Source organism: Grampus griseus (genome assembly GCF_964374135.1).
Source record: "Grampus griseus genome assembly, chromosome: 9".
In the NCBI taxonomy this organism is placed as follows: Eukaryota; Metazoa; Chordata; class Mammalia; order Artiodactyla; family Delphinidae; genus Grampus; species Grampus griseus.
The window spans coordinates 48,290,234-48,307,614 of NC_139003.1; the positions used below are offsets into that span (position 1 = coordinate 48,290,234).

The following is a 17,381-nucleotide window of genomic DNA, read 5'->3' on the forward strand; positions in this document are numbered from 1 at the left end:
TTCCCTAGGGTTCTGTTACATTACATTAAGGATATATCTTTTCATTGAAATAAAATGGCATTCATACTTTGCTGAAAGTGATTCAGGAATTCAGTTTTTCCTACGATGGTGATCATCCTTTAGAATGCTTAAGGTTAATGTCTTAATTTTAGCCTTTAATCTTTTGGGTTAGGAATGCTACATATGATTAATCACCTAATTAATTTTTGGGGTGTTTTGCATTTCATGAATATAATAAATATACATTTCTTACTTTAGAAAATGCTTAATGAGAAAGATGCTTTTACTGAGGTGTTTTCTTCACACGTCCCCAAACTGCTTGCCAAATATATCACAAATCAGAGTAGTGTTTCATACCATAGCTTTTGATGAAAGCAATAAAAAGAGCCAAAGTGCTTGAGATATTTTTTAAAACACAGTAATGGATTCACATTTCCTCTTAATTACCATATCAAGATGCTGTTGTTTTATTGAATTGCCCTTGTCTCAGATGTTAAACTGTCTTGACCTATTAAGTTGTCATGTTGTAATTGAGACAAAAGAGGAATTTGCTTTGCATCAGCGCTAATTGGTTTATCAATATCCTGTACCATTTACATTTTAAAATTGAATGTCTGTAAGATGGTAAGGCATATTTGTACAAAGCCTTAATAAAACTGGTGGTATATAAGAAGCTGTTCAGGGTGTTATGTCTGTATTGTAGCCAGTTTAGGCTATGGGTCACTTATCATAATTGAAAAACCGGTTACTAGTAACTTGTTTTTATGTTCATCCTCTAGATTAATTTTATGGAGGAGGAAAATGTAAATTTCTGGAACCAAAATTGCATACAAAATTAATTGGTGTTGACAGTAGGATTAGAGCATTAGTATGCATTTGCATCTTTAGAATTTTTTTTCATTTTTCTGGATATAAATGAGTATATAATAAAAAAAGTAAAAGCCTAGGTTATACTATACTGAAGTTTTCCTCTCTTTTTGCCAGTTTATTTTATATTCTGCTGCTTACTTTAAACGTCACTGGATCAGAATGTTCCTTAGGCATCCTCTAGCATTCCTCAAATAATTTTCCTAGCAAAAGTCTTATTAGATGATCATTCTAAAATGAAGTTTTTGTACAGTAAGTGCTTATGGAAGTCTAACTCCAAAAGCCAGCTAATGAAGAGTAGTATGAAAATCAGTTGAATCAAATGAATAAAATGTATACAATGAAATGTATACATTGGCTACTAGAGTAAGTTTATTATCAAAGAGAAAAGAAAGTGATAAAATTCCAAACAGCAATATTAAGAGCAGAAGCAATAAATAGATTTTCCCTTATTGTTGGCCTTGATCCACTATGACAAAAACAATATTTAGAAATATGAAACTTTCAATGTTTAATTTTTCCAAAACTCTATTACTGTTACTGATGTATATGTGTGTAAATGAAATATTTACACACACACACACACACACACACACACACACACACATGTCTGAACACAAAGCAGGAACTCATTGTTTTTACTTAACTGTTACAATAATTTGTAAGTTTATGGTGCTCTACATTGTACTAATGAATTGCTTATTTTCATGACATTAGGATTTTATCGGTTTATCTTACAGAGATTCTCAGTGGTTTGAAAGTCCTAAAAATGATTGCTTCTGCTATTGTCTTTTCTCCATGGTTTACAGACATGGTTTAAAATGACAGGAATGTTCTCTAATAGAGTATAGAGAGCGGCCACGATTTATTGAGCATTGCAAGGTGAAAGAGAAAATTGGCATCAGCAAGCATAAATTCCCAAGTAGTAAATTCCCACCAAGTAGTATAGCATCGAAGTGGTTCAGCCACATTTATATTCTGTTCACTCTGAAGTAAAAATTTTTTTAGAGAATTAATGTCAACATTTACAAATTGAGTTACCTATTCCCATGAAGTGATCGTTTCTGATTAATTTCATTCTCATAAGTCAGTGTATTTTCTTGAACACTGACGTTTCCCTTTTATAAATAGAAGAATAAAACCTTATAGTTTTAAACTGTTGACCCTATGATCTTTTACAATGAGTGTTTATGGATGTTAGATTTTTAAATGCTATAAAAAAGTAACGCATAAAAAATATTGGTATACAACATATTTAGAAATTCTTTTTTACTAGAACTTTCTGCCTTCTAATTGGGATCTATTTAGGACTCAGAACATAGTTTTATGGTACTGAAAGGGCCTTACTTGCGTTAGAGAGGTTTTATTCCCGTGCACCACGTAAGAATAACATTGGTAATATGAGTTTTGTTTTTTTGTTTTCATTTTTGTTCTGCCAGAAATTATGTTTTTTGTTGGTTTGCTTTTTTTTCAATATGGGCGGTATAACAAGTTGTTTGCATTGCCAACAGGGTCCAGGCCCCTCTAGCAACAGCCATATTGTCTCCTTCCACCAAAAGAAGCTTAAAACAGTCAAACTTTTGGAAGGCCGTTCAAGATGAGAACTTTCCCACAAGCATAATTTTAGCTTCCTGGTTACTTCCCTAAGAAGGTGTTGCCTTTTCATTTAGGTGATGACTGAAACCTCTTAGTTGTATACCCTGATAGATATAACATATGGCAAAAGGTTTATAATAAAGGTTTGGCCCAATTTCTTATTAAACTGATAGGATGCCATCATGTTGGCTGATTAAGTGACTACCCATATGACCCAGTGAGACTCAGGGCAGTGAGTGTGGGTGTCTGTTGATGACCATATCCCAGCTCTGCCACAGACTTAAGCTTTTCTCATCTGTAAAATGACAAAAATAATAGTATCCACAGTAGCAGTAGTATCTGTTGTGAACAGTAAATTAAATCATCCATGTAAACCTTTTAAAACAGTGCCTGATACATAGTAGGTGCTCAATACATGGTAGTTATTGACGTGATGGTGGTTGGTATTTGAATTGAATTGTACGTTAATGTTTTTTTCTTTATAACACTTCTCACTGGCTAGCATTATATATTTATTTGTCTGTTTATTGTCTGTCTTCCCAACTAGAATGCAGGCTCTATGAGCTTTGTCTGCTCACCACTGTATCTTTTTTTTTTTTAAATAAATTTATTTATTTATTTTTGGCTGCATTGGGTCTTCGTTGCTGCACGCGGGCTTTCTCTAGTTGCAGAGAATGGGGGCTACTCTTCGTTGAGGTGTTCAGGCTTCTCACTGTGGTGGCTTCTCATGTTGCGGAGCACAGGCTCTAGGTGTGTGGGCTTTAGTAGTTGTGGCACGCGGGCTCAGTAGTTGTGGCTCGTGGGCTCTAGAGCGCAGGCTCAGTAGTTGTGGTGCATGGGCTTAGTTGCTCCGTGGCATGTGGGATCTTCCCGGACCAGGTCTCGAACCCATGTCTCCTGCATTGGCAGGCGGATTCTTAACCACTGCGCCACCAGGGAAATCCCTCACCACTTTATCTTAAGAACATCCCTGGCATGTAATAGGCACTCAATGAAGATTTGTCAGACGAATGAGGTGGGGATCGGGGGGCTCTTCCCCTGCCTCAGGTAAACGTTACTGGGCAGGTGTCTTAACTGGCCCACTCCTGGAGGGCAGGCACAGCCTCTTCTTAGATGGCAGGTCTGCGTAAACATTGGTGAATAACAGAATGATTGATTTAAGTTGACATAGTCTTAGATGTTTCATTTCCAGATCGGTTCCTGTGATACAAACATCTCAGTTTAGGGACATTGTTTGCTTTGTTCTTACATAAAACCAGACAGTATAGATACTTACAGAGACTATAAGGTGAACAAACTTTTTTGGCCCTTAAAAGCCTTGGTTACAGTGAAGGCAAACACTTGGCTTCTCTTTAATTTTTCTTATAGTTTATGCATCATTTTTACTTCTCCCAAAAGTTCATTTAAAATTCTTGTGTTTTAAAGGTGAGTAGATTTGACACAGTGACGTTTATTTGAGTTGCGTTATATATGCGGTCAGAGCAATGAATTCATTCTGTTTATATCAGAGAACATTCCAGCAATTGTAAAGCCACATGCATGCATGCGCACACTCTCGAACCACATCCAGTGGCAAGTTATTATGGGGACTGACAGACTGTCATCCTTTTGATGGCTTGAGCTGTATATCTCCTGAACAGCAATGGGGCTCTTATGCAGAAAGTATCATATGTTCCCAGCCAATTTACAGGGAAACAGCAATAACATTTTATCATGGTTGAGAGCCCAGTAGCTGCTTCCTATTAAACTTGCCCTTTCAGATACCTGTCTTGGATTAATTTGTTGATTTCAAATGAAACTCAGTCTTCTCCAGTGAAGCATGACGTTCTAGGATAGACTCACTGAATGACAATTACTGTGTATTCTAGCTGGTTTCAGACCATTACAAGCCTTGGGCACAGTGGAAGACAGAGGACTTCAGTAACTGATTTTAATATCATGTCTAATTTTAACTGTCAGTTATATATATGCCAGTGAAAGAATCCTCAGAAAGATGAAATGCAAAACACTTCTAACTTGACTTTTTAATGATACACTTTGCTGTTGGGGGGTTGGGGAGGACTGGAGAGGGAGTAGCCATCTCCTAAGGAGAATCAGCATGGTGGGGAAGCATCAGATTTGAAAAGTGAGCCCATAACAACTGCCACCTCATTTTTGTGTGTGCCCCTCAGGATGCTTCTAAATAGTAATATGTTCACCAAAAAGGGTTCCATAAATCAGCGCCAGTATTTTTCCCTGAACATTCAAGAAAAATGAAATGTAGCGTTTTACAAAGGATAATAAGCTTTGCTCCCATTTTGGTGAGTATTATAGACAGAGTATGAATTTCTTTAGCAATAAAGAGTGTTGTGAGGCACTGTTGAGTCTAACCTGGTAGGTTATAAGGAGGGGGAGTATCTCTGCTGCTTTGAATGTAATGAGCCATTTTAAAAGAAAATCTAAATTAGGAAGCCTGAATTATATTCCAAATGGAAGGTAAAGACAGTGTTTTGGGGTCTTTAAAAATATCCTCTGCTCATAGAGCACATTAGACATATACATTCTTGCATATTTGTGCTTAGACAATATATTTGCAGTTATAGCAAATTAACTAGTTGTTCATTTGTGATTTTACTTTTCACAATTTTTGCCTAAGTGCATTGACTTTATCTTTTCCTAAGTCATCTGTTACCATAGCATCCTGATAGCCTAATTATATTTGAAAGGGGAAAGGAAGCATCAGTAGCAAATTATACATGTAACAAACTTGGATCTTTATAAAAGAATGAATGAAACCATCAGGTTTCTTTCCAGCAGTGTACAGTTGAACAGAATGTATGACAGCTGATTTAGATGGAATCTTTATCTGTTATAATCTTTAGTAAAAACCGCTCATTATAACACAGGCTACCATGTGAGTTCATCTTCATGGCATGCCATATAGTATTGCTTGAACCACAGCTGCTCCTTGAAAGCCTGATTACATAACAGTTGTGTTATGTGGTGAGTCCGTACACATCCTGGCTATTAGCCCTAGACCCTGCTCGAGCATTGGAAAAAGGTTTTACTGGTCATTCTATTCTGATCTGGAAATAGACAGACAATTTTGAACACACAAGTACTAAACAGCACCCCAAAATGCACAGTTCGTTTAATATTTACATGTGTCTCTGTGTAATCTTTTTTTTTTTTTAATTCTGAAAGGGATTGGTTTTAAGAAAAAGCAGAAGGTTTTATTTGAAACTTGATTCAAAGATACGTAGCAAAACTGTGCTTCCCAGGCTTCACTAAGATACTTGGAATAAAGTAATAGAGCATTTTAATTCTACTTTTTTTCTGGGTCCACATTGAACAGCCGTTTATGCCATCAGCTCAGTGATAGAACAAATGATGTTTCCGCTTGGGCAAGCTTTGTTTTATCAGGATCAGTAACCTTATCAGCAGTTGACCCAGAACTATAATGCATGTCTCTGAATAGATAGCATATGTCACAACTCTGTGCAGACTTGCTTCATAAGCAAGAATGTCTAATGAAGATTTAATAAATAAGGAAAAGTTTCCAGCAAGAAATGTCTTCTTTTATAACGATAACTTCCCTGAAGCTCATTTTACTGCTTGTGGCTCATCTCTTGCATTTATTCTCTCATAAGAGCTAAAGGAATAAACATACATATAAATGCATCCACATGGACTCCCATGATACATAATTTAACTGTCAATATTTCTTTCTGAAATACATCACTTGTGAGTAAAGACTGTAGAATTTAGATGATCATCTTGGCTTAAGGTTCTTACGTGACACATAAATGCAATAATGTCCAAAAGACTAGAAAACCCATGTGTGTGGTAAACCAACAATACTTTTATGCAGTCGTATGTTATTTCTTAAAAGCAGGGTAGTGCAGAAGGTTTTCTCTCAGTGCAAAATGTCCTGGCTCAGACATGTTTAATCACTAGCTTTTAATACCCTATAATTTAAGATTGGATTCTTCATTCTAGTCAGTCTGCTTAGATATTTGAAGACATATCATAAATGGAGAGAGAAGATGGAGCATCCTCACACGTAAATAATCACACGTGACTTGTATATTTTGGCATTTAACACTTCTTTTCTTTGACCTTCTTTGACAGGTTAGGGCTTGACCCAAAACTCTTGGCTAAAATCCTAAATATGAGCTCAGGACGATGTTGGTCAAGTGACACCTATAATCCTGTACCTGGGGTGATGGATGGAGTTCCCTCGGCTAATAACTATCAGGGTGGATTCGGAACAACACTCATGGCTAAGGTATGGTAAATGCAGAGACTACCCAAGAGAGCGGGGAAATGTTTAGTGGTTTCGTTCTCCTTTCCTCCTTTCTCAGTCGCCCCACCTCAGCCTACCCCCACTTCTCCCCTCTCGTAACAAATCATACGTCTATCCTAGAAGGCAAGATCACTAAACTAGTGACCCAGTCACTGGAAATTATTTAAAACTTAGCGTGGATAAAAACCTTTTATCTTGTTCATTTTTAATCCTGGCCTTTCAGATGAGAAGAATAGGCTGGGATTCTTCTTTTGTGCTGGGGTTTGTTTGTAATGTGAGCCGGTAAAATGTTGTTCTTCATCCTAAATTTACATTATTTACCAAGTCCTTAGAACGGAAGCAGTAATAAGCATCTTCCGACGGTTAATAGTATAATGACATTGGATATACATATCACAGAAGAAGAGAGGACCTTTCGCATGCTGCTAGATATCTAAATGCATCTTCCTACTTTAAGAATGTATACGTTTATGTATAAAGTCATTTGAAAAGCAAATTGTTGGCCTCCTCTCATTTGTGATCTCAACGTTAGAAAATACTTTTTAGACAAACGACTTGCAGATTTTGTGAGAGCTTATTCCCTACCCCACTCCCCACACCCCTGCCATTTACTTTTTGACAGAAGTAAGAATATGTACAGTTGTATACCGTATTCAGCTTACTCTCCTTCATTTCCCAGGATGTTTCATCCATTCTACTTCTCGGCTGTGCCCTGAATTCACCCACTTGCCCTCTCTACCACTACCAGTACCCTGGCTGAACCTTGTTTAGCTTCTACAACATCTGCCCTTAACTGGTCTCCTGGCCTTTCATTCTCATCTTCTTCTCCAGTTCATTTTCTACGGTAAAGAGTGGACTTCCTAAAATGTAAAACCCTGGTTATGTCATCTCTCCTGTTAAGTCTCTTTCATGGTTTCCAGTTACTTGTAGATTAAAGTCCATCTCTGCACATTGTCTTAAAGGCCTTTGCTCTCCTCACCAGCTCATTTCTGCCTTCCCACCTGCCTCCTCTGCTTCAGCCACACCGAACTCGTTTGGCCTCTTGTCCCCTCTCCCTGGCAGCCCTCGACGCCTGCTCTTCCCTCAGCCTGCCTCTTCCTTCCTTGCCCCTCCAGCTAGACCCCTGGCGCATTGTTGGCTCACTTTAAATATTTATTGGATGAAGCAATGTTTGAAACTACGTTTCTTATTTTGTAGTTTTATTTCTCCTCGTGTTTCATTTAAGAAAATATTTATTTTTATGCCGATCTGTACCTTGTATTTAGGTTTGCGTATCCTCCACACAGGCTTTTGTAAGTTGTGCTGTGTTGCTCTTGTTGCAAACAGAAAGTAGCTCCTTAAGTGGATTGTTTTCACAAAGCTGCAGGGTCGTTTATTAGGGCACACAGAAGAGTGAAAGAATCGCATTTATGCCCAGTTTGCTTTACGTACATGTATGAAGTGGGTTGTGACCTGTTAGCTTATTTGGTTCCTAAAATACTGCTAATGGCTCCAACAGAGGAAGCAGCTGACAAGTAACCTGTAAGCAGTGCTGGCTTTATTTGGGGACTCTCCTCTACGTCACACCTTTACTTCCATCATTTTCTCCAGTGTCCCTGCCCAGGAAGAATCTGCTCCTGTTGAGGTCCTTTAAAATTATTTTCTTGATAATAAAAGATAGCATAAGACAGTACAGTAGTAAAACATATGGACATTCCTGTTCTCTTTTGCTCTTTGTAAGTTGTCATTTCGCTTATAAAGAGCAAGATTTCTGAATTTTGCTTAAAATGAAAGCATTTAGAAAGGAACTTAAAAAATGCTTTCATCACCTCAGATAGCTGTTAGCAAAACATACCGTAACTAATTAGACTTGTGTACAGAAATTGATAGAGATTAAAGAAGTCCCCATCAGTGCTACATTGATTAAAGCAATCATACCTGCTTGGGCAGATCAGGCCTTTACTTACTAGGAGATATTTTGCTCAACTACCATTAGATCTCATTGTGTTGGGGGAGATAATGTTAATGTGTCCTTGAAGTAGAGGCTTGTACATTTATTTCTAGGTCTTTTTTTTTTTTTTTTTTGCGGTACGCAGGCCTCTCACTGTTGTGGCCTCTCCCATCGCGGAGCAGAGGCTCCGGATGCGCAGGCTTAGCAGCCATGGCTCATGGGCCCAGCCGCTCCACGGCATGTGGGATCCTCCCGGACCGGGGCACGAACCCGTGTCCCCTGCATCGGCAGGCAGACTCTCAACCACTGCGCCACCAGGGAAGCCCTATTTCTATGTCTTAACATCATAAAATTCTAATATATAGTGTGTATATAATCAGAACATAATCAATACAAAAACTAGATCTTTCTTCTAAACCCCACAACCTAGAAGTCTGTTTCTGATGGCCACTAAGGAACAAATTATGGAAAATTATGACCACTCTTATTACTCACCCAGTGTACCTGTGTCCTTGTAATACATAACGATTTGGTCCTCTATTAATTTGTTGAAACCTTTTGCAATTGTTTTGTATTTTTTTCCTGTACCACCCACTGAGCTCAGAATTCATAAATATTTTTATTTGATTAGTGAAGTGGGGTGTTTGTTTATTTTAAATTATATGTTACAAGCTTCAAAGGATACCTTCTTTTCTAACATTTCAGGATTGACAAGCCACTTAGGATTTTATAGACTAAATCACCTTTCTCTTTTTAGAATGTCCACCCTTTAAGGTAGCAGCCACCAAAGCTATTTTAGCTTCCCCTTTTTGGTTTTATTAGCTCTTATTTGGGATATTTACTTGCCCCTTTGAAAACCTCTAATAGCCTTTTCTTCTCAATAGCATTGTCTTCTCCTCGATATGTTGTGTTTACTCTAGGTTCTTATGTTCTAGTTATACTACTAGGTTAAAAATGATAGGCAGTCTTTCTATGTAGATTTTCTGTCGTTTTTACATAAATGCATCTTGCAGATGTGCAGCAAAATGACGTTGACAAAAGAGGCTTATCTGCTTGTCTGGGTATAAGCAATAATGTAGCTGTCCACATTTGTGAAGTGTGTGGGTAGTAATTAAACTTGCTTTTTAGTGAAAGCCGTAGAAGACTTTAAGGTTACGTAGATTTTCCAAATCTGTGGGTTTACATGTGAAAATTCTACAAGTAAGCACAAAATACTGTTAACACCTATAGCATCATAGATATCCAAGAGGCTAGAGATTTAATCCATTCTTTAAACTTTGCTTGTTTTTCCCTTGAATCATTTCCTCCTTTGAGTGGATGGTATCAGTAACTACTCCGTTATCAAGGGTGTTCCTCAAAGAATACAAATAGGCCTCATCTTGCTTCTTGTCTTCCTCTTTCATTGCTTGTTGGCTTTTCCATTGGTGGAGGAAATGAAGATGGTAATGGTAAGAAGGAAGTCTTGGTTTTGCCACTTGTTTGCAGCACTTATTTAATCACAAATGAAATGTGGGGAATATTGTTTCAGTTAACCATGCCTCCATTGTCTTCCATCTACCCCCAGATATTTCAAGGTTGGACAAGATTCCATTCTTACAGTAGAGGATACCATTAACTACAGTTTAACTATAAAAGATTCATTATGTTAACTTTTGTCTGTTTTTAAACAATAGACAATAATAAGTTTTCCAAAACTCTCTGAATGAAACATTAGCGCTCAGAGATGTTAAAGTGTTGTTGTGAAGCTGATTGTCTGTTGCACTTGAAAGAAAATCCAGCTTCGTCTCCAGACATCATAAAGCTTCCATGTTGCACCTCTGCCATCCCCAGTGTCAATTCCCTCCCCAGCCCCTTGCTTATTCTAGTTCAGCCTCATTGGCCTTCTTACTGTTTCTTGAGCATACAAGCCATGCCCCCCCCAGGGGGCCTTTCCCTTGCTCTTCCACCCACCTGAAACTCTCTTCCCCCAGCTCTCCAAAGAACTCACTGCCCCCTCACATTCAGATCTTAGGTCAAGTGTCTTTGCCTCGGGAGGTCTTCCCTAAACATCTCATCAATCAGAACTCTCTTCCTTCCACCCCACCCCTTGCTATATATGAATTTCTGACCCCTTACCCTGCTTTATTTCTCTCCAGAGCACTTGTCATTGTCTGGAAGTTTAGTATTTGTTTTACTGTCTATCTTCCACGCTGGATAGTACGTTCCTGAGAACAGTGACTTGGTTTTATTATCATGACTGCATATCACCAGGACTTAGAACAGTGCCCAGCACACAGCAGTTGTTAAATATGTGTTGACTTAAGACATTGAATGGATATTTTCATCATTGATAATTTCATCATGCTTAATTTCATAATGGGGTTTGTCTTAGGCTTACAGGCTTCTGTAGATTTGAAAAAGCATTTCTCTGTGTGATCTCACCTGGATAGGAACACCTGGCCGAAGTCAAAACAAAACAGATAGGTTTTGTGGAGGGTGGAGGAGTGGAGAGGCCACTCAGAAATCAAGGTTTTCTCTCTGGAGCAGTTTTGCAGCTAAGAAAGGGCGTATAAAAAATATATATATAACTTAACATCGTGCTTGTAAGTATCTTATTTTTTCAGGCTTCATTTTTTCTTCTTTGAAACCCAAGCATTAGGAGCCACAGTTCTGAAGTGAGCCTTAACTACCAACCTCAATGTATTCCCTCCGCCCTTGTTTGACTTAGGATCTGGGATTAGCACAAGACTCTGCTACCAGCACGAAGAGCCCAATCCTTCTGGGCAGTCAGGCCCATCAGATCTACAGGATGATGTGTGCGAAGGGCTACTCCAAAAAAGACTTCTCATCCGTGTTCCAGTTTCTACGAGAGGAGGAGACGTTCTGAGTTTGCCCTTTGGCTGTGGACACTGTTGGGAGCCAAACTCTATCTTGGAGCCTCTTATAGCTCACTCCACAAGTAAATGGACTTAATCAAAGGTCATCTGTCTGCTTTTGTTTGTCTAGTTCACAATAAACCCTGGGATTTTTCACCCATTTTTAACTGCTTATTCTTTTTACCTATTTAGCAAACACATACTATCTGAATTTTTGTTTTTTTTCTGCGAGCCGCTGATGGGCTCTGCTAGCTCGCTGACTGACCTTTTTCAGAAGTTTGATTCCTGAGCATCATTAGCTAAAACATTGCCTACTTCAATCAGGATACTGTTTACTCCACTTTACAAATAAAACCAATTTTTTTTTTCCACAGGATAAAACCTCTCCTGGAGGAAAGAAAAGAAATGGGTGTGAGGAAAGGAGTTAGAGAAAGGGGAAGTATAGTGAATTACTCGCTGTGTCCCTCAGAAAGTTTGCCCTGTTAACCCAGTGGTGATATTCTTGCATTCTGAGGTTACTGGTTTATTTTCCAGGACTTGATAAAGCAAGAGAACTCCTTGCCGCATGCTGTGTAATTTGGACTCTGTTACATTACCGTGGTGTGCCGCTCTTGTAACAACTCCCAATACTCAGCAAACTTATTTTTTATATTTTTGCTTCCTTGTACATTCTTACTACATATTTTTTGACTTCAAAAGAATGGCATCTTTAGAACTGTTTCAGAGCCTACGATGATATGTGCTGTAGATAATTATTATATTATCCTAAATATAACCATATTATTTTGAATTCAAATAAATTTCTATGCTGATAATACTTTCTTGGAGTTTTTGTGTCTTCCTAACCATTTGGTGAACAGTCAAATGATCTGACAAACTGGTGTTGCAGACTAACGGGGAAAGGATGAGAAGGAAGGGAAGGGAGCGGGGAGGTCGAGAGGAACCGAGTGTGAACTGACCGGTGGCCAGCCTACTGCTCTGCCTGCATCCTTAACGAGAATTTGTTTCAGTGTTTTCTGGGTTGTGGGTGCTGTAGGAATTTGGCCTGCAATAAATGAAATATGTCCCAGTAGGGAGCATAGTCGCCGCTTTCCCCACCACAGCCCCTAGAAATACTTAAGGCGATAGGCCTAGATACCAGATTTAGCAGAAGGACTGCTATGTCCATCATTTTCCTGGTGATCAAAAATTCCAGGCATTAGTGTAAGTGCTGGGGCTGCAGTGATAAGCAAAACAGATAAAATCCTGCCCTTGTAGACCATAAATTCTGGTGTCTCGCATGTGTGTGTGTGAGGAGGTGTGACAGACAAGAAATAAATGTTTAATGTGTATGTCAGGTAATAATCGGGACTAAAAGGAGAAATAAAGCAGGGTAAGGGGGATGGATGGGGAGTCCTGGGGTATTTTATTAGGGTGGTAAGGGAAGTTATCTTTGTAAGGTGGCATTTGAGCAGAGATAGGAAGGAAGTGAGGGAACAAGCCATGTAGATATCTGGGGAAAGAACACTGTAGGCATAGGGAACAGAAAGTACAAAGGCACTGAGGTAGGATAACACCAGATATGAGGACCAACGAGGCTGTTAGTGAAGTGCCATAAAATGAGGGAGGCCAGATCGTGTAGGACCTTGGAGGCCATGTTAGGATGTTGGCTTTTATTCTGAGTGAAACAGGCAGTGTGTCAGTTACCAAAAGCAAAAGCTAACTGATACACTGCCACACCCCAAGTTTGGTGGTTTAAAATAACAAACGTTTATTATTTTTCAAGATTCTCAAGGTGGGCCGTGTTATTCATCTGACTAGGCTAACTCATTTGGAGCTGAAGGGTCTAGTTTGGCCTCACTCAGCAGGGACAGCTGGAATGCTTGGGGCTTCTGTCCACATGGTCACCCATCCTTCAGGAAGCTAACCCAAGTTTGCTGACCTGGTGGCAGAAGGTTCCCAGCAGCAACATAGGACAAGACCAAATGAACACGTGCTTTTTAAGCCTCTGCTTGCTTTATGGCTCTATTGTCCCATTGGTCAAAGTAAGTCACCTAGCCAAGTCCAGAGTTAGCATGGGACAGGGACTACGTAAGAGTGTGGACACAGAGGGGGCAGTAGGAGGGTGATTTTGCAAACACCGTAATATCACAGTCAGCCCATGGAAGATTTTGTTCAGAGGATTGATGTGCCCTGAGCTACTTTTTAGGGGGATCACTCTGGCTGTGGTGTGGAGAATAGACCCTGGGGCAAGGGTGGAAGGCAGGAGGCCAGGTAGGAGGCAGTTATAATAATCTAGGTGAGACGTGATGGTGGCTGGGACAGAATGATAAAGATGGGAGGCGAGAAGTCGTCAGATTCTGAACATAAAAGATAGAGCCACTAACTGATGGATGAGGAGAGAGAGAAAAGGAGGAGTCAAGGACGACTCCAAGGTTGGTGGAGAAGGTGGAAGAAAGGAGACCATCTTCTGTGAGAGCAAGATTGTAGGAGAAGAATTGAGGGAGGATCGGGGGAGGTATAGGAGAAAAAAATCGGGTTTATTTGAGGTGCCTAATAGACGTCCTAATAGATTAGGCACCTAATAGAGGTGCCTAATAAACAGGTCCAAGGACCAAGCCCTGTGTTACTCTAGCTTTTAATGGTTGGGAACATGAGGCAGAACCAGCAGATGAGACTCAGTGACCAGTAAGGTAGGTAAAAAACAGTTCTAGGAACAGTGTCCTAGAAGCCAAATGAAGACAGGCTTTAAGGAGGGAATGCAAGTTTGTATCAAAAGCTACTGATAAGTTGAGTAATATAAGGGCTGAGAATCAGTCGTTTGGATTTGGTGAAATAGAAGTCGTTGACTCTGACAGGTGCTTTGGTGGAGTGTTAGAAACGAGATTGGGAATGGGAGGAGAGAAACTGGAAGAAGTGAAGAGAGACAAATTTCAAGTTTTGCTGTAAAAAGAAAACAGACAAATGGGATAGATACTGGTAGGGAACATGGGGTCAAGGGAAGTTTAATTATATTTTTAGGATGGGAGATGTTATGGGGTTATGCTGATGGAGGTGGAATGATCACATAGAGGGAAAAAGCAATGATGCACAAAAGAGGATACTTGCTAAGTGGGATCTTTGAGTAGAGAGAGGAAGGGTAGAAGCATGGATGGAGCTTTAAAAACTAAAACCCGGCACAGACATCATGTGTCAAGCTGCCAGCATCTTATATGAATGATAGAGTGGTATTGTAATTAATTATACAGTTTTTCAACAGAGAATAATAAATCTTAGTGCTGGAAAGTACTTTACTGACCTCTAAGCCTTACCCCTGTAGGTCACCCTCCTGACCATTAGTTTTCTCATGTATAAAGTTATCATAAACAGTGTAGCGTAATATTAAGTGCTCTTTTGGAAACTTGAAACAAAACATGAGTCAAAGACAATCACAGGTGTTGGCAAGCATGTGGAGAAAGTGGAACCCTCATACATTGCTGCCAGGAATGTAAAACGGTGCATCCACTTCGGAAAATACTTTGGCAGTTCGTCGAAAGGTTAAACATGGAGTTACCATACGATCCAGCAGTTCTGCTCCTAGAAAGTGCTCAAGAAAAATGAAAATATACATCTGCACAAAAACTTGTACATGAATGTTCATAGCAACATTATTCAAAATAGCCACAAAGTGGAAACCAATCCAAACATCCCTCAACTGATGAGTGCATAAACAAACCGTGGTATATCCATACAATGGAAGGTTGGCCATAAAAAGGAATGAAGGGACTTCCCTGGTGGCGCAGTGGTTAAGAATCCGCCTGCCAGTGCTGGGGACACAGGTTCGAGCCCTGGTCTGGGGAGATCCCACATGCCGCGGAGCAGCTAAGCCCATGCACCACAACTACTGAGCCTGCGCTTTAGAGCCTGCGAGCCACAACTACTGAGCCTGCATGCCACAACTACTGAAGCCCGCGCCTACAGCCCATGCTCCTCAACAGGAGAAGCCACAGCAATGAGAAGCCCGTGCACTGCAACGAAGAGTAGCCCCCGCTCACCACAACTAGAAGAAGCCCGCATGCAGCAACAAAGGCCCAACACAGCCAAAAATAAAAAATAAATTTATTGAAGTACTGATACACGCTACAACATGGATCAACTGTGAAAACAGATGCCAAGTGAAAGAAGCCAGTCACAAAAGGCCACATACTGTGATTCTATACGAACTGTCGGGGAAAAGGTGAATCTGCAGGGACAAAGTAGATTAGTGGTTTCCAGGGACTAGGGGAGAGGGGGAAATGGGAAGTGACTGCTACTAGGTATGGGGTTTCTGGGGTGGTGAAAATGTTCTGGAATTAGTAGTGATGGTTGCACAACTTAGCAAATGCATTGAAAACCACGGAATTGTACACTTTAAATGGTGAGTTTTATGGTGTGTGAAATAACTTTGAAAAAGAAAAACTAAGGAAAAGTCATGAGTTAAGATCCTTCTCTATTGATAAGTGGTTCTCAACCAGGTTTTGCCCTGGGTGACATACAGCAATGTCTGGAGACATTGGGGGAGGGGATTCTACTGGCATCTAGTGGGTAGAAGCCAGGGATGCAGCTAAACATCCTACAGTGCACACGGCAGGCCCCCTCAATCAGAATAATGTCAATAACAGGGAGTGTGAGAAACCTTGCTCAGGTGTATATTCCACAAGTATCTTAAACTCAGTGTGTCAGAACCCAAGCTCTGCATCCTCCCCAGCAGACCTGCTTTTCCTGCTGGTCCCTGTCCCATCCAAGTTCCCAGGAGCCATCCCTGACTCCGCTCTCTCCTCCACCCACTCTCCAAAGCGAATTCTAAATCTCTGGTGCCTACTTCACACCGTCATGGATTCCTGTCTAGAATACTTCTGTCTCTGTGTTGTTGCTTCTCTTTTTTTCCTAAGAGCTTCGCTGAGGTATAATTTTACATACAGTAAAATTTGCTCCTTTTAAATGTATGATTTAGTGACTTTCAGTCATCACCACAATCCAGTTTTCCATCACTGCCACCCCCTCCCTGAAAAGTCTCATTTAGTCACTCGCATTCTCTCCCTCCCCCAACCCCGAAGCTACAGGCAACCACTGATCTTTCTGCCTCTGTAGATTCGCAGCTGCTTCTTGGGCACCAGTCTGGTTCTTCCGCAATTCATTTTTCACCCTGCTGCAAGAGAAGTGGAAGGCTGAAATTCACCTGCATCAAACTTTAGTCTCGGGTGCAGTGTGAACCCCTCAATTTCACGCTCTGGCTCCTGTTTTACTTCACCAACGCTGTTGCCCTTTGCTTCCTCTATGGTACCCTGTGGGCAACAGGTTGTGAATCACAGCACTTGCCATTTCCCAAGCATGCCATGCTTCTCACACCTCAGGACCTTTGCACGTGCTGCTTCCTTCACCTGAAACGCCCTTCTCCTCCACTCCTGGCCGACTGGCTCAGGCACCATATCATCTGAAAGGCCTTCTTTGGCCACCTCAGGCTGAGTCACTTCCCCTATGTTTCCATAGCTCTTTGTTGATACAGCCTGCATCATAGGACTTCTCACATTATGTTTGCATTATGTTCATCTGTCTTCTACAACAGACTGTGAGCTCTTTGAGGGCACAGAATGTGTCTTATTCAGCTTTGAGTCCCCCTGTTGAGGACAGCACCTGGCATTGAATAAGAGCTCAATAAATGACCAAGTGAGTGGAAGCGGCGGCATTGCGTTTGTGTTAGGTCAACTACAAACTGCATGAACTTTTCCCTGAAAGATGCTTCCTTAGCAGATCAAGTTTATTTTCCTTTGGGTTATAAATGATGCAGTTTGCTGGACACAGAAGTCTTGCAGAGTGGGGATCTTTTACAAAGGTTTCTTAGTCAAAAGGT

At 40.3% G+C, this 17,381-nt stretch overlaps 1 protein-coding gene across 1 annotated transcript in view; it reads left to right on the forward strand.

Moving 5' to 3' along the window:
- HIBADH (3-hydroxyisobutyrate dehydrogenase) overlaps window positions 1–12,344 on the forward strand; it is a 104,805-nt gene extending 92,461 nt beyond the window's left edge. The window contains exons 7-8 of the mRNA XM_082662096.1: window positions 6,574–6,730; window positions 11,386–12,344. Coding sequence (XP_082518222.1) covers window positions 6,574–6,730; window positions 11,386–11,544 — 316 coding nt within the window. The 3' untranslated portion in view covers window positions 11,545–12,344. The remainder of the gene's footprint in view (window positions 1–6,573; window positions 6,731–11,385) is intronic.
- The last annotated feature ends 5,037 nt before the right edge of the window (window positions 12,345–17,381 follow it).